A 21,606-nucleotide genomic window follows, 5' to 3' on the forward strand; every position below is an offset into this window, starting at 1 on the left:
TCAACTCCTCCTCTTTAACTTTCAAGAGATTGTGATAGAAAAAATCCTCACCATATAATCCAATCAATAATGAGTGTATTTAAATTACAATTTATACACGTATTACATCACAATCAGCAACACTCTCCAAATCTGACATTCATCCTCAGGTAAAATAGAAGACATAAATAGATGAGAAATGAATAAATGATTTACAACAAGGTGAAATATTGACAAAATATAATATATAATATTTATATAAATATGAAAGGAAAAAAATGTTAAACTTATATAAGATGCCAAAAAGAAAACAGAAAGGAAAAACCTAAGATGAATAAAAAGACTAATTTGAACAAAGTGAAGTAATTAAAAATGAGTCATGTTTTTATGCATTATTTTAAAACTGGAGGTATCAACTTTAGATTATAGAAGAAAAAAAAAGGAAATATGTTTTTTAGGAAATAGATTTCTTTTTTGGTGAAAAAATAAGAGTTTGTTAAGGTAATGAAAATGGTAAAACTTCTACTAAAACTTGTGCTATGAGAGGAATGATACAAAACTTAACACCTGTAGAAATAGAGAAAAAACGAAGTACTATTAAGTTAAGAAGATATTGAAATGTAGAAAATGAAGAAATAAATGAAAGAATGGAGTAGGGGTTCAAGAATGGCTCATTCGTTGTTGTCGTCGAAATTGGAGAAGAAACATCAAAGACAAATTTATTGTGTTAATGAGAGAAAGAGAAAATCTTGCTAATTCAATTTAAATTGTATGTAAATTATAATTTAGAGATATAAATTAGGATTTCAAGAAAGGATTTAGGGTTCAAACCCAAAAATAAAACACGAGTGAATAATAACTGGATAAGATCAAAATTCAAAAATAAAACATGAGCGGGTATCCAACCAGTTAGTAAATGAGTTGAATTGTAACCATATTATTTTAACTGGATATTTAAAATGAATTTGAATTTGGTTATGAATTTGAGTCTCGTAATTATATTTTTCGCACAACCCTAATACTAATAGATAGAAGAATGGAATTTTTGAACTCCAAAAACATGAAAATAAGTGAATGATTTGAGGTTGAGTGTTGAAGAAGCATTTGGTAAGAAGACCGACATGACTTATGTATTGGTGCTTACCAAATGCTTCGATAAGAAATAAATTTAGAAATTTAAAAGGCTCTAGACAGCAGTAGAAAGGGGGACAGGGGATGAGCAACTCTCAAAACAAAAAAGTGGTATTTGGAAGAATGAGATCCAAGACTTTCAAATTTCTTGAGAACCCGTCGTATAATTGATTATTTTCTTTAAATCTCTATATTTAGCAGTACCTGTTTCCATCGGTATATAATTGTAGTCTACCTTTAATAATTTTTTTTAATAAAATCATTAATTTTGTCACATGTAATAAATAACATTTAAAGATAAACTTACAAGAAAATGTATGCATATTTTAGGATGTGGAATCAAAGTGATAATTAGAATCAATGAGGATGCTCGAATGTGAAAATCTGTGTAGTTATTACTAGAATGAGTGAAAATTAGTTATTGGAATAATGAAAATGAGTTATTGATAACCGTGAATCAATGAATCATTAAGATGAGAATGAAAACGTTTGCATTGTGAATGATACAAAAAGAACAACATACAAACATGTATAGGGAAAAAAGCGATGTAAGATTTCCAAAAATTACATGCCCGGTTATATGTTTCTGTATATTAGATCTCATAAGGTGGATGGTTTCCTTTAAATAAGTCCACATATAACACACAACTCAAAAAGGTTTGAAATAAGCTTATAAAACACAACAAAATTGGGGGAAACTACACATCCTTAAAAATAATGATTTTCATCTAATTCTTTCTACCCTTATTTTTCTTTTTCGAAACCACAACCCATCCATCATCCGCTTCACCTGCAACCTCTGGCTGAGGCTCATTAACTGGCTTGTTAGTGGAATTCGCCTTAGATTCGGGTTTTGTAATGTCCACATCCATGTTTGCCGAATTACCATCCTCTGTAATGCTTTCATCAGAATCGTCATCCTCATCGTCATCGTCTTCATTACCATTCACCACCTAGAACAACATAAAATGTTTAACATCAATTCAAGGAAAGTGGATGACCATCTAATTGTTACTCAGGACATGTGTAATCAAGGAGAAATGTGTATCTATGAACCAAACATGGTAAATTAACATATATAGAAATTTAAAGTTACCATCATTTAGCCCCATGTTAGAAAATCAAGGAGAAATGTGTATCTATGAACCAAACATGGTAAAGTAACATATATAGAAATTTAAAGTTACCATCATTTAGCCCCATGTTAGAAAATCAACATATAAGTTGTTCACCTGAACACCAATAACCTAGAACGATCCAATTTACAATTAAACTATTAAGTTCACAGATAGATCATCTCCATCTAATGAATCATCAAAAGCCTCTAAATATTTGCAGTGAAGACCTCTGTATAGTCTTAAATACCCAATAAAGCAAAACAACATATGAGATGGCAAAACATAGATTAAGATCCATAAAATTATAAATGATCCAATCAACAAAGTTCAGTCAATCAAGCAGCCCTAAAGTTGATCATTTCTTTTTAACACGGTGCAAGAGCATTTTAGATCATTTCATAAATAACATGTCAACAACCACAATGGATCAAGTTCAACATCTTCAGTAGCTATTTAGCCAAAGCTTAAGTTTCGGAAAGTGTACATCAGAGACGTTAGAGGTGATTTTGGCCAAAGGGGAGGGAGAGAAACAAGTTGGGGGACTCAGAAGCATGTCAGTTAGATGCGTATGTTTCAGTTAGACACGTAGAAGAGACAATTAAGGTGACTGGGAATATAGGAAGGAAATCTGGTGGAAAATGGTAGAGAAAAATTTATTTGAAGTTATGTTGACAGAGGAGTGCCTCTGTAAGGTTAGGCTTGGCGACTTTCAAACAAATTTTCATCTTTGGAGGATCTTCCGTACAATCAAACATGAATAATACCACACATTTGCATCTCCACTGTTTCTGTGAGTGAAAGCAAGGAAGTGTATCAATTACTACTCGCAAGAAACATGGTAACTTTTACTCCCTTATTTCTAATACAGAGAAGTATAATAATTATGGACTTATTTGTGAATGTATCCTATCACTTTAACCTCCATGGATGACAAATGTGATGTATCGATGAAGGAAACAGTATAAAGTGCCAAAATAAATGTTAAATTTATTAGTAGTGTTTCTTTAAGCAACTATAGCAAGGCTTGAAGGTTTTTCAATTGACAGGCAGGGCAAAGTTTAAAAGGAAAGGAGAGAGCCACTAGATAAAATTCCTGGATTGAGGCGCATACAAAACGACTAATCTTACAATGAAAGGTAAGAAGTTTGTGTATATGAGTGTAAGAGAGAGAGAAACATGATTATATGACATATCTAGTGTACTCCAACAAAGGGTGCCAAAAAGACTTGTGTGTGTCTATCTTCATAATATAGCATAAAAACAATATTTCTAGAGCACTAACGAACGCCGATGAGACTAATGTATCATACAGAATAAGTTAAGTTTGTATTGTATAAGCATTCTTTTTTTGTCTATAGATGAAATGGTAAAGAAATTAACACACAACTACGAGGTCCCGGGTTTGAACCTAAGACATAGTATTCAACCTAACAATATCGGCATTTTGCTAGTTATGCTAGGTCTTACGGATAATAACTCTCTTATAATCAAACCCAACATCATATAATACTGTGAGCATTACATTATTTGATATTCTTGTAGCATGCATAGAATAGGACACAACCAAATCATGCATCACATCAAATATTAATTCAAGACTTTTTTCTCCAAAAATATCCCAACAACAACAACCAAACTTTATCCCACTAACTAGGGTCGGCTACATGGGTCAAACGACATCAAAACATTCTATCATATAACATATCTCAATAAATTTGATGTTGCAAATATAATTATAAAACAGTTAATTTCCATTCCATATGCATTGTACTATAATTTACCTTTTCCACATGAGCATAAGCAACTGGATTACGGCTCGCTTCCTTGAGACGCTCGACAGAACTAAAATTACCATCTAAGCATTCTTCGTGCATAATCATTAGTTCTTCAGCTACCTATATAATCAGAAATATGTACATAATAAATAAGAGCAAGTAAACAAAGTGGACACCAACATGCAGGTATTTTCAACAAGTCTCAAGTCACAGAATATGCAAAGACACAGACAGAAAGGTTTTAAAAAAGGTCACTGGCCGCAATTTAGGCGTAACATCAATGTATTTTAGGACTATGTGACTGCAATTGAGAACATGCATTTGTAGTCGGCTCAAGCCTACTTGAACAAGATTCTCTGCAATATTAAGGATCATGAAACAAGTGTAATTGCAGATTAAATCCTTGATTAGCAGAGTTCATGGTCAAACAGTGTTGTCAATTGCAGACATTCTTCCAGTATCCCAATAGTGGCTATTTGAAAACTCTCTGTACTAATAAACATAAGCAATAAATAGGGCAGAAATAAATTAAAAATTTTAAAAACAATAAAAGGAAAAATACAAACCTCTTCAACGCTTCCATCTTGAATCTCTAAATTGAAAGAAAGCATGCCTTCATCGAGTAAGGCTTCTAGGTCATCAATATAAAGCGGCTCTGGACAAAAATAAAAAATAAATTCAGAATAAAATAACATTAAAATTTATAAGAAAGAAATAAAGTGATGAATAAACCTTTGGATTGAGTGAACCAAGAAAGTACGTCGGCGGCGAGTTGTTGAGCTTTAAGGTGAGAGTTACGGCCACCCCACTCGCGTTCAACGGCAGTTCGGAGCGCCGACCAACGGCTCAAAATCAAACCAATACCTTCGTTGAATAGTTGGATTGATTGTCCTTGGAGCACTTTAGAACTCGACATCTCTGTGAATATAGAAGTAGGAAGAGGTGAGAATGAGAATTAGGGTTTATGTATCGGAGACAATACAAAGACAAGACGCTGTGTGGGGTGAGTGTTCCCTCTCTCAAACTCAATTTCGTTTTTCTTTATTATAAGTGCTTATTTGGAGCTTATTAGAAGCAATTATAAGGTATTGGTTTGATTTTGAAGACGCGAGTTTGGTATTTATTATCGGGTCTGGTATTGGTATCTATTAGCCCAGCGCCCAAAACGCATCAAAATAACAAGTAAGTTTTAGAGATATTAGTTACGGATTTCTTATCAAAATAAACAAACACAGATATTGCTTAGGGATTTAAAACAATAAAAATTAAAATTAAAGTTATGTTGTGTATTCACCATAATTAAAATCGTTTTTTCTGTAAAATTATCCAAAACAAGTTCTTATTTGAATTTTTTAAAATTTTCTTTTTTAAATTCTGACAAAACATAAAAATAAAAATTTAAAATGATATTTTTTTTAAAAAGTTATCATTTTGAAAAATAAATTGACTCTTTGCCCTGTTTACTATAATGGAATCATTTGAATTAATTAAAATATTTAATTATCATAGTTTTCTTGATTACGAACTCTTAATTAAAAACTACAAATTATATAGAAGTTTATATAGGGTTATCATGTCTATTATTGAATTGTGGTCACATTAAACATTAAACATCAAACTAGATTGGGATATAATTTAATCGTAAAAAATCCGCTAAATCAAATAAACTATATGATGAAAAAATGTTACGAACATACCAAATAATGATTAGGCAAAATTGTGTTATTTTATTTGACTAAATATATTTGTTATTTGTAACAGATTGATATGAATGGCCGTTTATAAATTTATTTATTGAATCAATATACATTGGTTCACAATATTTTTTTTATTAACTTACAACTTATTGGACCGCTCGATTATCTTAAGTGTCCATCTCTTTCGACTTTGACACGTTTGGATGTTGTGTTCTCGATATTGACCTATTGAAAGAGTCCTTAAGAAGAAGATAAGGTGGATATAGAAGGAATTATTTTAGATACCTTAGGTCATGTTGAATAAATGTGCAAAGTTAAAGGAGGTGATGCAGAGTATTTCTAGAAAGGAATGTGAAGATTGAAGGAGTTTTTGTTGTTGTTGATAATTTAGTATTTTTTGGAGGAGCTAATTTAGTTATTTGGTCATTTTGCAAAAAATCCGCCTAGTAGGAAGGTCAAAGAAATGAGAAATTTTGGTAGGACTAGTCCATCTGTAAACTAGAGATATAATGGAGGGCTAACCCAAATGTGAAATAACCTCGACAAAAGAAAGATGAGGAAAAAACTAAAGGTCAGCCTTGACTTTTGACGGTTGTTTTCAGTATCAATTTATTAGAGTGCTTGACCAACCTAAGAATATAGACAAGGTCGATACCTACTCGGAAGTAGGGTGGAAATACTAAATGTATTAGTTATTTTGGAAGACAACTGACCGAATGGCAATGGGGTCATCCTTTGCGGATCCCATGAGGCATGGCCAATCCTATAAGGCATGCTTCTAACACGCGTGTCCTTATTTTGTATCATCCCGATCATTAACAAATATTGCAATAATATAGAGATCACACGCTCAAATTAAGGCTGCGTTTGGGATTACGGGACACTATACAAATTTATCCATATTTTTTTATTGAAAAGTAATATTTTATTAATAAGAAAACAAGACACAATTATAAACATAAGATAGCAAAGAGACTAAACACAACCATGACCAACATCATATAATTCAACCATATAAGTTTCTTACACATGTTCAAAGACAAACAAACCAATTACTTTAGATTGAGATTCTATAGTCTTTATATTTATCTGAATATATTTCATTTTTTCAACTTCAAACTCAAATCAACTATATATGATTTATCGAAATTAACCATAAGTCTGATAATATTTTACAAGTAAAGATAATACTAATAATGTTGACAGTTATCTTCAATTCAGAGACATCGCACATAGATAAAAAAAAACAAATAACATCACATCAAAACGAAAAACAAAACAATGTCACATTCAAATGACTAAATCACAAAAAAAAAATATTAATGTTGAATTATATTGTAGCGTAGTCTAAATTTATTTGTTTTATTAGTATGATTTTTTAATTGCGAGCATGAGAAGTTGTTGTAAAAAAAATTATTGAATATATTTAATCAAGAGTTTGAAATTAATTTTATTAAAGATTTACATATACTTTAAATCAATTTTAGGTATTTAAAAGTTTTAACTAATTGTTTGTGCAATTGAATTATAGTTATGTTGATATGTACCAAAAATAAATTTTATTAAAAAATAATTTAATTTTATGCAATACTTAAATTTTCATTTATTTTTTAACATTCAAATTATCATTATAATAAGAAAAATTAAAAACTAAAAAATGGATTGACATAAATTGTAAGAAATTATAAATGGATTGACATAAATTGAAAGAAATTATAAATAGATTGACATTAATGAGTAATTGAATGTTTAATGTATAAAATCATTACTCACCATAATTGGAATAATATGATTGTCCATTAAAGGAGGATATTTATATCGATATTTATGAGTGATTAGGTTGTTTTTTTCCATCGAATTTAATGACTAATAATATAAATTAATACCATTGGTAAATGACTAATAATATTATAAAATAATTTATAAATTTATTATAAAATAACTTATAAAATAATTTGATAATAATATAAATTATAAATTATTATCAAATTGTAAAATAATTTATAAATTATAAATTTATTATAAATAATTGTAAAATAATTTTATAATTTATAAATTTATAAAATAATATTATTATTGAGAGGAGGATGGAAGGAGATTAGACATTGAGAGCATGATTGAGAGGGGAGAAAGGAGAAGAGGTCCACATCAGCTAAAAGCTGATGTGGAAAATATTTGTATAGGTGGATGAAATAGAATGAGGTGGCAATTCGGGGGTGAGGTGGCATTTGGGAGTCTGTTTTAAATATATATAATAGATTATTGAGAGGAGAATGGAAGGAGATTAGACATTGAGAGCATGATTGAGAGGGGAGAAAGGAGAAGAGGTCCACATCAGCTAAAAGCTGATGTGGAAAATATTTGTATAGGTGGATGAAATAGAATGAAGTGGCAATTTGGGGGTGAGGTGGCATTTGGGAGTCTGTTTTAAATATATATAATAGATTATTGAGAGGAGGATGGAAGGAGATTAGACATTGAGAGCATGATTGAGAGGAGAGAAATGAGAAGAGGTCCACATCAGCTAAAAGCTGATGTGGAAAATATTTGTTTAAGTGGATGAAATAGAATGAGGTGGCAATTCGAGGGTGAGGTGATATTTGAGAGTCTGTTTTAAATATATATAATAGATAGATTCGCGACTTGATTCGTTATATAGTTTATATAGTTTAAAATGCTCGGTTTTCAATTTTTCTTTTTTTGTTCAACAAACTCAGTTTTAGATGAAGATAGAAATTTATGTTCCTAATAATAATTCAGGTCAGTCATTATACATTTGAATCAATATCAATAGGTTACAAAAGAAAATCGAATATATTCTTTCGTAATTTAAGTAATTTGTGAAAGTAAACTAAGTGGTTAAAAAAATCCAATTAGAATCAAGTAGATGTGAGTCCAAATGACTAAAATTATTCTTGGTTCAGACTTTATTTAAAAAAAAAATCTCATTCGTAAAGTTGATAATTAAAATCTAACATGACCTTAATTATTTTGCCTTTACATGAATTGTGGGACTAGTATTATTACGCAAGCAAAACACAGATGAATTGTTTCACCTGTAACTTTTCGTGCAAGCAATTCCATTAAATACTTCTATATCTTTTATTATCATTATTATTTTCATCAAATCATTAATGTCTAAATAAGAAAAATAAATTATTCATGTCACATTTATTAACCAAATTGTGAAACTGAACAAATGTGAACCGAGAGAATTCATTGTTCTTTGCACTACATCAAGGTACCAACTAGAAATATTTGCATCAACAACTTTGATTTTATTGACAATCCTTGATGAACATACTAGTCTATGATCTCTTCTAGATGATCTGTATTCCAGTATCAAGTCATGTGATACAGGAAATCATGAGTTTTGAAGCTGGGATCTGTAGATGTCATGACCGGAAGTAGCCGGAGTTACCGGAGACAACCTGACAGAGAACGAGTACGGCACTGCAGGAACCAAATACTGGTCGTGGACGCATGGAGACCAACTGTCATCTCCACCTAAACCCATGTGCTTGTGGTCCAGATGGATCTGTAATATCATCAAATAATGAGATATTGACACACCCGATCCGATCGAGAGATCAAAGATGGTAAATCAAGTAATAATAATAGCAGTAGTAATAGTAGTAGTAATATAGTTTTTTACCAAAGTTGACATAATTAACAAAAAGAAATATTGCCACCTTCTATTGATATGAACATTCAAATCACCTAATTGCTCAAATTAATTTGTATTGTATGATCTACTCACTCTCTCCCTTATTATCCAGTGTTGAGATTTCTCTCTTCCTTGATTTAAGACTCTTTTCAAAATTACACATACATTAATAATTTATGGTAAATACTAACAAGTACCCTTGAGACACTTGTTAAACTTCTAAAGATAGAAATAATACATTAGAAAGTGCATTGGAAATTGAGTATTTAATTTTTGAAAGCTGAAAGCTCAAATTTTGGTTTTTCCAATACAAAATTTCTACTTTTGTATTGTTAACAAGTGCTTACCATGATCCATAATTTATTTACAAAAAGTAATTTTTCTTCTATTATAGTATCAATAATTGTAATGGTAATTATGGAAAGGTAAGCAAATATTTGACAAATTTATTGTTGCACCTAATTTTCTTATTACCCATGAATTTTGTAAGTGGGTGTTGTTATAATAAGGAGGGAGGGAGTAAAGTAATCCATGTCAGAAAGCACGTAACACAACCACTAAGTACAAAATGTAGCAAAAACTAGATGAATGCATCTAGTTTCAAATATGCACATATACGAACTTTACGCCTTATTCTTCGGACCCAAATGCGGTTTTTTGTCTGACCTTATAAAAAGGGATATCACATCTACATACACCTTAATCTATCAACATTTTATGCAGATTATATTGCTACACTAGAAAAGTAAAACAATACTTATTTTTATTTTGCTAAAGCGACATTTATTTTGGAACAGAGGGAGTAATACATACCTCAATGCTATCTCCTTTAACAAGCTCGTCATCGTGTGCGGCGCGGTCAAGTTCTGAAGTGCTATAGTAGCTAGCACTCATTTGCATGGTTGGAGAGCTACCATACTTTGAAGCATATATTCCAAAACCACTTTTGTTCAGAAAAGTTGCCCATCTAACGTCTGCCCTTCCGCCACATTCGCCAGGAACAATATAAGGAACATGCAACTCATCAACATTCTTCTCATATATTGCAACCTGCGCAGCCGCCTTTCTATCTGGATAACACTCAAACGGCCCTCTTCCATACCAACTTACTTGATCAAATGATTTTTCTAAGTTCATCTCGATTCCCACACGTGGCAAAGGAGGAAGATCAGCATTTGGTTTCACATTGCAATCCAAAATGACATCGCCAGAAGCATAAATCGTATATATCATGTCTGTTGTAAATAAAACTTTTGAACCCTCCTCACCCTTGGTAACACCATGGAAAACCACCAGCACTTTCACCATGTTTTCGGTCTTAGTCTGAACAGAACAGCTCTCAGCAATAAAGTGGACACTATCAATTCCAGCATCTTTCCACTTGGACAAGTAACTATCAGGTCCTCCTCCTTTATCATTGTCGATAGAAGCTCGCCAGAAACATGGGTGTATTCCCTTATTCATGACATGTAGTCCTTTAACCTAACAATTATCAGCATAGTATAATTATCAGTGTTTTGTCATGATTCAAAACAACTGTCAATTCAAACAAAATTGAGGAGGACAATTTATATAAAACTTCTTATGCGGGGCCGCAAACATACAACTCCACAATGAGAGTGAAACAATGATGCAAAATAGGGGAAAGGAAAAAATGAACCATAGTGGAGGATGCACTTAATGGAGAAAAATATAAGAGCCAAGAGTTTCCAATTTAATCACAAATTTGACATATAGTGAAAAACTCAGTCTAGATTTACCTTCCAGCTTTCAATTAAGCCTGTTTTAGAGTTCAATGTTATGTCCCAAACATCTTGCTGACCGACTTTGATAGTATCTCCATGTGTTTCAACATTTAGAGTGCCACCACCAATATCGATAGCCTGGAATGATTCATGAAATAGAAAATATTAAATCACACAACATACATATATATAAAACATATTATATTAAACCTCAATCAGAGTTTTAAATGGCGGTCGCAATCCTGGATATTACGGAGAATCGCGGTCAAATGTAACCGATGCAGCCTCAATCGTGCTTGTGTTGCGATTTCGGCAACATAAAAAACCGTTACGTCGCGGCCTAAATCTCAGTTGCAGACCTTTTAATTAAAACCCTGATCTCAATACTCAAAGTCAATATTACGAAGAGGTAGGCTTCAGTTCTAAAATATATGAAAAATAAAAAATGAAATTACATGAGAAACAATGTCTCTCTTAGCAGGAAGTTGAACTTGAGAAGTGGAAACAATATGACCAGCTTCAACCCAGCGCGTAGAATTCAAAAGCTTAGCAGTAATTGTCAAGAATATCTCTTCTTCTGATGATGAATTCCATAGAGAATACCATGGACCTGATTGCCAATCGACCGCATAACTGCTCTGGGGCCTTATTGAGGGAAGGCTCAACTTACCAGATCCAAGGTTGTATCCATTTGCAGAAATATTCCAGCTGAATTCCAATCCTTCTGTTGTTTGAAAAAAATGAGTATTTTTTATCTGCAAAAAAATAAAACTAAAATGAATTATCAACTACATATTTGACTTAGGAAACACAAAATTCCAATGAATTATGAGTACCTCTAATTTTCCTTCATTTAAATTCACCTTGATTGGTTGGTATAAGTACTTGACTTCTGAAAAAATAAAAACAGCAAAGCCATGACAAATCATGTAAGCGATGAAAAATGCATAGAAATCCTAGGAAGCGGTGTGTCACAAAATGAAAATGTTGTCAATCGTGGACGACAGAAAATTGCAGTTTGTTCAAATTATGCTAGACTACAGTGCTATAGTGTTGTTGTAACCGCTATTTGATAATACTTTGTACTAAATAGCATATTGCAAAACAATATTGAGTTTTTCAAATTTCACTACACATAAGAGCTATAGTGCCACTATGTGACAACACTGCAAAGTGATACAATCTGTCAGCTTACCATGTAAAACAGGATGAGCAGTTCGATCAGGAAATGTGAGACCGTTCAAACAGAAATTCAAGTCATTGGGAATATCTCCAAATTCTCCTCCATATGCCCAACGCTTTGTGCCATCCGCATGAACCTTCCACAGAGCCTATATGCAATCAAAGTACAAAATCCAGATAAAATAATTCACTTTCAAGCAATGGTAATTATTCATCAATTGGTTGTCGTTTTATTTTTTCACTGTAACATTAAATAATGTATTTCAATTTTGTTCTTAAATTAATATTTTGGTATCACTCTCAACTCATTATATTTCATTATGCATTTATGACAGATTTTAATAGCCAATAGTTAATTACGGCAGTTCTATAAAATTGCTTCACTTATTCATTCATCTATTGTTTTTCTTTATCTATGTGAAAAAACCTTAAACAACTCTTATTTCGGAGCTAAGGGAGTAGTTTTCAAGGACCACTGACCTGATCAACCCAATCCCATATAAATCCTCCTTGGAGTCCAAATGTGTTGTCAATTGCTTCCCAATATACATGTAGATTCCCATTGCTGTTTCCCATTGCATGTGAATACCTGCCATTTGAGTTACACATCACAAACAAAAAAACTATCATTATCTATCATTGAACACAATTTGGAACAGTAGAAATCAAGTCATTATTTTGTTCGAGTGAAATTGGAAATCATACTCGCACAATATCAGAGGACGTGTTTCATTAGGATCATTGGCAATTTTCAACATGTCCCAAACACGCATGTACATAGGGCACACAATATCAGTGCATGGAGTTCTTGATCCACCTCCTTCATAATGTACCACCCGCGAAGAATCTCTTCCTCGAATCCAACCTGATGCATTAACAGACGGGGAAAGAGATCAATAAATAAGATTCATGAACAAATTTTTTTAAAAAAAAACTTGAATGGAAGAACCTACCGGCCATAGCAAAATGATTTGTTCCGAATCCAGATTCATTCCCTAAAGACCAAGAAATAATGCAAGTGTGATTTTTATCCCTCTCAACCATGCCAATCACACGGTCCAACATTGCGGTTGCCCATACTGGTTCCATAGTAGGATGCTTGAGATGTTTAGAATAATCGAAACCATGTGTCTCAATATTAGCTTCATCTATCATGTACATGCCAAACAAATCACATAGCTCGTACCAACGTGGATGTTGAGGATAATGGCTGTTCCTCACAGCATTAATATTGTTTTGCTTCATTAAGACCAAGTCCTGTAGGCACATCAATCATTAATGTCTGAAAAGAGAGGACATCTAACATGTTGGCCACCATTAATATATGAACTAACAAACTTATCAAGAAATGATTCGACAAATATTAGGTTTTTATATTAGATCTAACTCATCATAACAAAACCGGCTTGTAAGGTGGGAAACGCATTCTTTATAAACTATGTCCAAGCCTTATCTGTTTTCAATATGGAGCTTGGGTTTTTCCAAATACACTCTCTCATGCCCTGCACTATTGAGCTTGATGCATAAATAATATGGTGGTGGCTCGAACTGATAGGCTTTAATACCATGTAAGAATTGTCTGTGTCAATGTTATGTGTCATATGATAACACATAATTTACATTTATAATCTTAGAAGGCATCAAGTAATAATTATATCGGATTAAATCAAATCTTTAATTTGTGTGAACACAATGTCAAATTTTTAGTTGCTATTATTTACATAATAATAAGCACGTGTTAAATATGCTTTCTACAAACAACAACCAAAGCCTTTTTCCACTAGATGGGTTTGAAAACATGGGCCAAACAACGCCTTAACATCATGTCGTTAATCGAGTCCAATGATAGACCATTTAAATCTAAATATCTCTAAATGATTTAACCTACACTTCCTTGATCTCCTTAGATTAGATACAAAAGAAAAGACAGAAAAGCCATACCTTGATCATGCAGGATTCTATGTTTGCCTTTCCAACTTCTGGATGATGTTCATGCCTGTTCACGCCTCTTATTACAACGGCATGTCCATTAACAAGCAGTTGTTTGTGGGCTTTAGATACATTTTTGAAGCCTACTTGACATGATTCACAGTCAACAACATGGCCAGATTTATCTTTGAGAACAACAACTAATGTATAGAGGTATGGCTGTGAGAAATGCAAACAAAAGAAGCTTTAAGAAAAATCAAATATATCAAAATAAACATTTAATCACAGAAAAATGTTAGTCATTGGCCGCAGAAAAATAAATTGAGACAAAAATTACATGGGAAGAGGGTGAAATGAGATGAAACTCAGTAAACATCAGCAAGATCACAGTGACGGTATATGCATTGGACGCAAAATCGTCATAACCACTATAACACTATTTATCAATAGTAACTTAATCTAAATTAATGTTCAAAGTTTTAAATTATTGATTTACTAATCAATGAATAAACTCAATTATCCATACACATAAAAGTGATTGAAATTTCTCACTTGCTCTGCTGACCAAAGCTTTGGTGATTGAACTTTTCCCACGAGTGTATAACCATGAAACCCTAACGGTGCAGTTGTTGGTTGGAATGTTATGTCAGCTACATTAGATGAAAGTAGATCAGGATTCTCATCAGAGGATTCCCAGCTTCCAGAATCATATAGAGTAGCTTCTATGGTGTAGTTTGTAAGAACATTATCCTTTGATGTGTCTTCTAATCTATCTATTTTTACTTCAACCTGTATAATGTATGCATGAGTTTGATAATATCAGATCTCCCAAACAACAATTACATACAGATATAAATAAGATCTTCCACAAACAAGACTAGTTACAGATACATATAAATAATTTAATAATGACATGAAAATAAGCAAGAATATTTTTCATAAAATGTTTATCCTTACCAGCATCTCCGCATAAGAAAAATCTTCAGCAAGGTTTGATTTGAAGAAATAGTCAGTGATAAATACCTAGACATGTCAAATATTTTGAAAGATGTAAACATCAAGCAAGAAAAATAAAGTCAAAACAAAAATTAAATAACACACGTAAATAAATCATTCTCAACTTGAACTTTCTAGGACATTTAATCTTAAATGAGGTGCATTTGGTATGTAATTTTTACTCTTTTGTTCTATAAAACATTATATAATCTCATTATAATACTGAAAAAATGTCAGATCTGGGTTCGCTGCAGTTGCAAATTCACGCAGTTTGACACAAATGAGATCTCAGCTGTTCATTTCAGATCGAAAGGTCCAAATCAGTTACCAACGCAGTAACTACGTGGAATCCAATTCCAAAAATGTCAGCATCACATTTTGATTGTCATGTTCTAAACATTAAGATATTTATTTTAAACCTTTGAGAATCAGCAATTAACTTACTATGATGAGAATGTTGCTCATAAGAGAGACAAGAGAAAGCAAATAGTTGTCTAGTAGAAATTTACAGAAAACATAACAAACCTCGGGCTTTGCTAGAAGAAGAACATCACGGTGGATACCAGATAACCGCCAATGGTCCTGATCCTCAAGGTAAGATCCATCACTCCATCTAAACACTTGAACGGCCAAAACGTTCTTCTCCTCTGAACCACATGGATGACAAAAATCAGTGATTTCAAACTCTGCAGGTAGCCTGCTGTCTTGACTGTCCTTGCAAAAATATCAAATTTTTGTTAATGAAACCATTAGTTGATTGATTTAAAAGATTCTTTCATAGTATATTGTTCTTCAAAGAAATCATGTAATACTAGTAAGACTCTTTACGTCACACCAAAATCTTTTAACTGAGTTGATAAATAAAGAAGCGAGATATCAACCAGCAAATACGTCATTGGGTTTGTGAAGTGTAGTTAAATAGCGGCAATATCAGCGCCATACTGCTATAATATAGTGGAGTTTGAGCAATCCGTTATTGTTCTGCGGCGCTATAACATTGTTGCGTAGCGAGTTTGAAGTAACCACTATATTTCACAATCCTCAATTGACAACACTGGATTTGTTAGTACCCATACCAGAGAGAGTTATACCTATATCCTATAGGATGCCCGTTTATCCATGCACAAAAGGCTGAATCAACTGCTTCAAAATGCAACAAAATTCTTCTACCTATAACAATAAAAAAATGTTATTAACAAGTAATTTAAACCAAAAACGTAGGAAATAAAAAATTAAACAACTGACAGGATTGCAAGCTATCAGAGTAATACAAATAGACAACATTTTTGCTATATAAGATACCAAAAACAAATGGAAAGGATTGCAGAAACAGCTCTTGGAATAACTGCAACATCAAGAACCATCACCGCTCATAACAACCCATGTTTTCGCAATACTCAATGAGATTGATTACATTATTACTAAAATAGTCCAACAAGCTCATTGTATAATATAGCATAATTGTATTTTATGTACAGTGTGTTGTAACCAAGTGGTTAATGAATTTCAGTTAAGTACAAATTGTTCACAAAAAAACGAGTTCAAATCCTAGCTGAAACAATTATTGATCAAACTTCACTTATCTATCAGTCAAACTCCTAATTACCAGTCATTTTCCCTTGAAAAACGGAAGGTTAAGACCCAAAAAAGTACAATGTAATTTAGACACAAAACTAAGAGCTAAATAAAAACACCAAACAAATAAAGAAAACGCCAAATTCCTTCATAGTATATGTTGATGAACAAAAGGAGAAAATAATATTAACAGTGTTACAAGAATTGAATCATACCTTCCCACTCTTTAGGAAGATGGAAGTACTCTCTGTAGCAGCCAGTAGGATTTTCATCAGGAACCAAAGGAGGATCTAGTGGAAATGGATATGTAACATTTGTATATATGGGACGGTCAAATCCATGCAGCTGCCAATTTGAAGGAACTGTCCAATTTTGAGGAAAGTAATCAGACATGGATTACTAAATTCAGCACTTGTTGTGATAAAAAATGACATTAATCATTTCCAGTACAAAATACAATACAACACAACATGTACTATGCCTAATGTAGACTAAAGAGGGCTTCCTAAGGAAATTAAAGAAAACATCATCAATGGTTAATAGTATTTTACGATACATGTGAGTTGTATCTCGTTTCGATACAATACTAAACTCAATCGATATGAATCTCTAGGGTGTATCTATTTTGGACAAGAATTCCATCTTGAATCTTGATTGATTATAATGAATCTCGAGTCACTATGATAAATCCGAATCATTCTAATGAATAACTACCTAAACTTAGTATAACTAACCATTTTCTTTGTCAACTAAGAATAGTCAGTCACTTTTCTTTTCTCATTTGATTTATGACTTGAATCTTGAATTATTTTGATTTCGTATATGATTTATCTACTTATAATTTTGCTATGTCACTTATTTTTACTTAAAAAGTATCTTAATTTTATTAGTAATACATCTTACAATTCATAATAAGATTTGATTCAATATTCGAAAATTAGGTCTTCCAATTCACGATTCAAATATCGATTTGATAACCGTGAATATTAAAATTTGGAGGTTTCTTGCTGGCCTAACATATATACTGCTACAAGAGAGTAATACACTGCATACAAATGAATCATCTATTTATATATATAAATATATATAGATGGCACTTACCAGGTAAAGAATTCCACTCTGAATCCTGGAACTCAGTATCATAAAACTTAGAAGGGACATTGTTGGGATTGGAAGCAATGAAAAATTTCCAAAATCCAGACAACGATTTAACAAAAGGCAAGTCTTTGACCCAAAAAGCAGCACTATCAAGAGCTCCATTGACACCATCATCTTTCCAAACAGCAGATTCAGATACCAGAAAATCCACTTTGCTGCGTCGATACCAATATTTCAGAGATCCTACACATGTCACAAAATTCCATGTTATTTAAATACAACAGAATCAAAAATTGTTAAACATATAACAAAAAATACAACAACTTTAGACCTTATTTATTTTTAAAAAAGAAACTATTTAACAGACATTTTACAAAAGTTCACTAAGTGATCATTTATCTCCAAAGCCACAATAAAAAATTTCGGCCTTAATTCATGTGCAGTGAATAATTGATTCATTTTCAACCAAAACTTATACATCCCCAACTTCATTTTTCTGAAAAAATTGCTTCATTTTCTTCCAACACTTACACATCTCAACTTCATTTTTCTCAAATAATTGGTTCATTTTCTACCAACAATTATATCAACTTCATTTTTCTTAAAAGGTTTCAATTCAATTGGCAATGTTGCAGATATTAAAAAATACATAAAAATATAATTCTGTGAATACAATTTATCAGGAAAAATAAAAACATATCAACAATTTTCTAACAAAAGTAGATACACCCTTTTGAAAAGAAAAAGAAAAATCAAATTATGGATTCAACCAATGACTACCCAATCTATTAAATCAAAACCCAAAACATGATTTAAAAAAAAAATCAAAGTGAAGAAAAAAAAAAAAAAAACTTTAAGATGCAAAAAAGATGGAAAGAGGTTCGTGATACCTTCAATAGATTCATGGCATTGTAAATGAACATGTGGGTCCCTTTTTCTCCATTTGATGAATGATGGGTCTTCCCAAACCTTATAACCATTGTTTGGAGCAAGGAGGAGTGGTCCAATCAAAGAAGAAGATGGAGAAGAAGACATTATCTCTAAACTAAAGTGTTTTTGGAAAAAAATGAAGATTAAGAAGAAGATGATGTTTGGTTTTTTGATTGAATTAAGGATGAGTCAAAGGATTTGGATTTGTGCATGTTGGTGATCAAAGCCAATGGAAGCCCCACATTTGTTGCCGTTTAACAGTTGTAGTGACGGTGGTGTGTATGGTTTTCTGTTAAGTGTTTTATTGATTGATTTCAAAGATGTTACGACTCATGGTTTTGGGAATTGTTTTTTTCTTTCAATTCATTTGGTTTTCTTTTTTGTTCGTTAATTGGGGTGATGACAATTTTTATTACTGTTTGATTTTTCTCATTTTCCATGTGTGTTAATAATGAGTGTAATAGTTATGCATGGAGCCAATCATCTTATTACTATTACTAAGTTTGTATTTATTATAACCGTTTTTTTTTTAAACTATCAAATTTTTGACGAGTAAAATTAATTTACTCTCACGGTGAATGTATATTTTTTCTTTACTATTTGCATGTTACTACAGGATATATGAACAAAGGCAATTTCAGAATTTTTTTTTTTCAATAGGCAATTTCAGAATTTTTTTTTTCAATAAGCAATTTCAGAATGTACTCTTATGTAAAATCTGAAGTACCCTAAAGCAAAATGGTGTAGTAGAATACTTTTATATAAATTAAATGTTAATGGGAAAAGCAGGTTGTATGCATTACTGTGGAGGGAAACCTAACTGCAAGGAGTGTTAATGTGCTACCCAAATTATGTCATTCAATATATCAGCGAACGTAAGATAAACATCAATTTGAGTGCTTAGCACCTTGTAATTTAAAGCTTGAATAAATTGACTTGTATATGTTATCAATGACAAGCTTATCTCTTTTTTTTTTTTTAATTATAAAAGAATATCACTGCTCAAGACATGTTGGTCCTGTCAATACTGAAATATCTTAGAGCATATTTTAAGATGGAGATGAAAATATTTTAAGCATAAAGATTAAAGGCAACCTACGCTGAATTTCAAAATTGTCGCCAAATATCTAATTACACCCAAAATTAATACAAGCAAACATTGCATAAACCTAAACATACCACAAAATTGGTTACAGAAAAAAGCAGTTAAATGACACTCAGGACTCGTTTGTGCATTGAATTGCACAAATGAGACAAAGGAGAAAAATATAACCAAATAAATCTACCACTATACAGAAGTTTAGAATGCTGGATAACCTATTCACAGAATAACAGCCAAGAGCTAATTCATGAAACAAAAAAAAAGGTTTCCATTCATGTACAGTGGTTTGGTCAATGTCTGGAAGCCGAATGAGATTGAGTGGTTAGATAAAATGATGAGCAGGGTAGTTTGCCAGGCACATCACGAGCTATTACATTCAAATGTTGAAAATATAAACATTTGCATTTGTTCTATCATCATCAATCACAGGCTAAAAAAGAGTAACTATGAAGCTGAGACAACACAAACAAAATGGGAAACCTTTCCTACAGGAACATTGGTCGGTTGTGACAAACTACTCAGTTGCCTCAAGTGTGCTCTGTACACAATATTATGGACACAACTTTCAACTTCTACTCATTGGTTTCCATAGGCATTGGAGTAGTGGTCTGCTCCCCTCCTGGAATTGAGATAGTAGTCTGCTCCCCTCCTGGAGTTGGGGTAGCAGTCTGCTCCCCTCCATTTGGAGTTGTGGTCTGCTCCCCTCCTGGAGTTGCAGTTTGCTCCCCTCCTGGATTTGCAGTTTGTTCCCCTCCTGAATTTGCAATCTGGTCCCTCTTTGGACGGGGCTTTCTGAAATATTTTCCACAGAAAGATTCGGCTGTGTCTGCATATTTCTTCCTTACAAAGCTTTCAAGGCACTTGCGGTAAGAAAAGTCTTCTTTCTTACCATCTTTTAAAACCACATAAAAGCATCGGCTCTCCTGAAAATTGCTGTGTCTGCTAACCTGTCACCACAAGTCCTCCCAACATTAAAGAAAGGAAAATATAGAGATGGACAGGTGAAAGTCACAACATAATGTATAGCATAAACTGAAGTTGATACACAAATGAAGATATGATGTATAGCTAAAAAGGCACATAAATAGAATTAGAGGATACCATGACATGGTCAATCCCGACACCCATTTTTGTTTCTTTATCTGGATGATGTTCAAAGACATTCTCAAGCACATATTGTTGGTCTTCAGCAGCTAGTGGATCACCATCATTGTACCTTTACACATTAATTTATTATCAGAAAAATAATATAAAAAATGCAGCAGCTTTTTGTTATAAAACTCAAGTGGGAGATAGGAAATCAACGAAAGTTGCAAAATGGAAAATAGCAGATATTGGCCATAATCCATTATGAAAGCTTCTGCAGGAGGAAATATCATATTAGGTAACAATAGCTGTCACAGCTAATAGTAAGATTTCAGAAATGAAGTAACATGCTGAAAAATTATGGCAGCAGGGAGCAAAACAGTTGATCAGAAAGGTAAAGTTTCCTAGAAAGGAAGAAACAACACCTTAAATTGCAAATTATACACTTTTGATTAAGTAAAATAGGCATGACACCAAACTGGCATAACTTGAACTTAGGGGTGGTTTTTACGGTAGGAAAAGGCACAGAAAATCACAATTTATTTTAGCCACATAAAGGCAAAATTAAACATGAGAATTTGCACCTACTGAAATTT

The 21,606-nt window shown here is 32.4% G+C and overlaps 3 protein-coding genes across 4 annotated transcripts in view; all 3 read right to left on the minus strand.

Annotated features, from left to right (window-relative positions):
• Window positions 1-1,640: 1,640 nt before the first annotated feature.
• On the minus strand, window positions 1,641-5,176 carry LOC101488923 (uncharacterized). Its single transcript, XM_004510976.4, has 4 exons — window positions 4,736-5,176; window positions 4,570-4,658; window positions 4,010-4,123; window positions 1,641-2,063 (listed from the first exon to the last, which is right to left on the minus strand). The coding sequence occupies exons 1-4, from the start codon at window positions 4,917-4,919 to the stop codon at window positions 1,839-1,841; spliced, it is 612 nt and encodes a 203-aa protein (XP_004511033.1). The 5' UTR covers window positions 4,920-5,176; the 3' UTR covers window positions 1,641-1,838.
• Window positions 5,177-8,843: 3,667 nt separating this feature from the next.
• LOC101488579 (uncharacterized) lies at window positions 8,844-19,208 on the minus strand. The gene is made up of 17 exons (XM_004510975.4): window positions 18,783-19,208; window positions 17,896-18,135; window positions 17,010-17,156; window positions 16,311-16,389; window positions 15,745-15,928; window positions 15,181-15,246; window positions 14,776-15,012; window positions 14,236-14,442; window positions 13,248-13,551; window positions 13,000-13,159; window positions 12,775-12,883; window positions 12,308-12,443; window positions 11,949-12,004; window positions 11,568-11,867; window positions 11,128-11,250; window positions 10,181-10,849; window positions 8,844-9,238 (listed from the first exon to the last, which is right to left on the minus strand). Exons 1-17 carry the CDS (start codon window positions 18,925-18,927, stop codon window positions 9,065-9,067), a joined length of 3,336 nt encoding a protein of 1,111 aa, XP_004511032.1. The 5' UTR covers window positions 18,928-19,208; the 3' UTR covers window positions 8,844-9,064.
• An 883-nt stretch (window positions 19,209-20,091) lies between these two features.
• The window catches only part of LOC101488249 (DNA-directed RNA polymerase V subunit 1), a 31,422-nt gene continuing 29,907 nt past the window's right edge, over window positions 20,092-21,606 (minus strand). For both annotated transcript variants that reach the window (XM_004510974.4, XM_073370845.1), the window contains exons 19-20: window positions 21,026-21,140; window positions 20,092-20,871 (exon numbers count right to left, since the gene is read on the minus strand). In XM_004510974.4, coding sequence (XP_004511031.1) covers window positions 20,497-20,871; window positions 21,026-21,140 — 490 coding nt within the window. In that variant the 3' untranslated portion in view covers window positions 20,092-20,496. The remainder of the gene's footprint in view (window positions 20,872-21,025; window positions 21,141-21,606) is intronic.

Source organism: Cicer arietinum, chromosome 7 (genome assembly GCF_000331145.2).
Source record: "Cicer arietinum cultivar CDC Frontier isolate Library 1 chromosome 7, Cicar.CDCFrontier_v2.0, whole genome shotgun sequence".
Lineage (NCBI taxonomy): Eukaryota > Viridiplantae > Streptophyta > Magnoliopsida > Fabales > Fabaceae > Cicer > Cicer arietinum.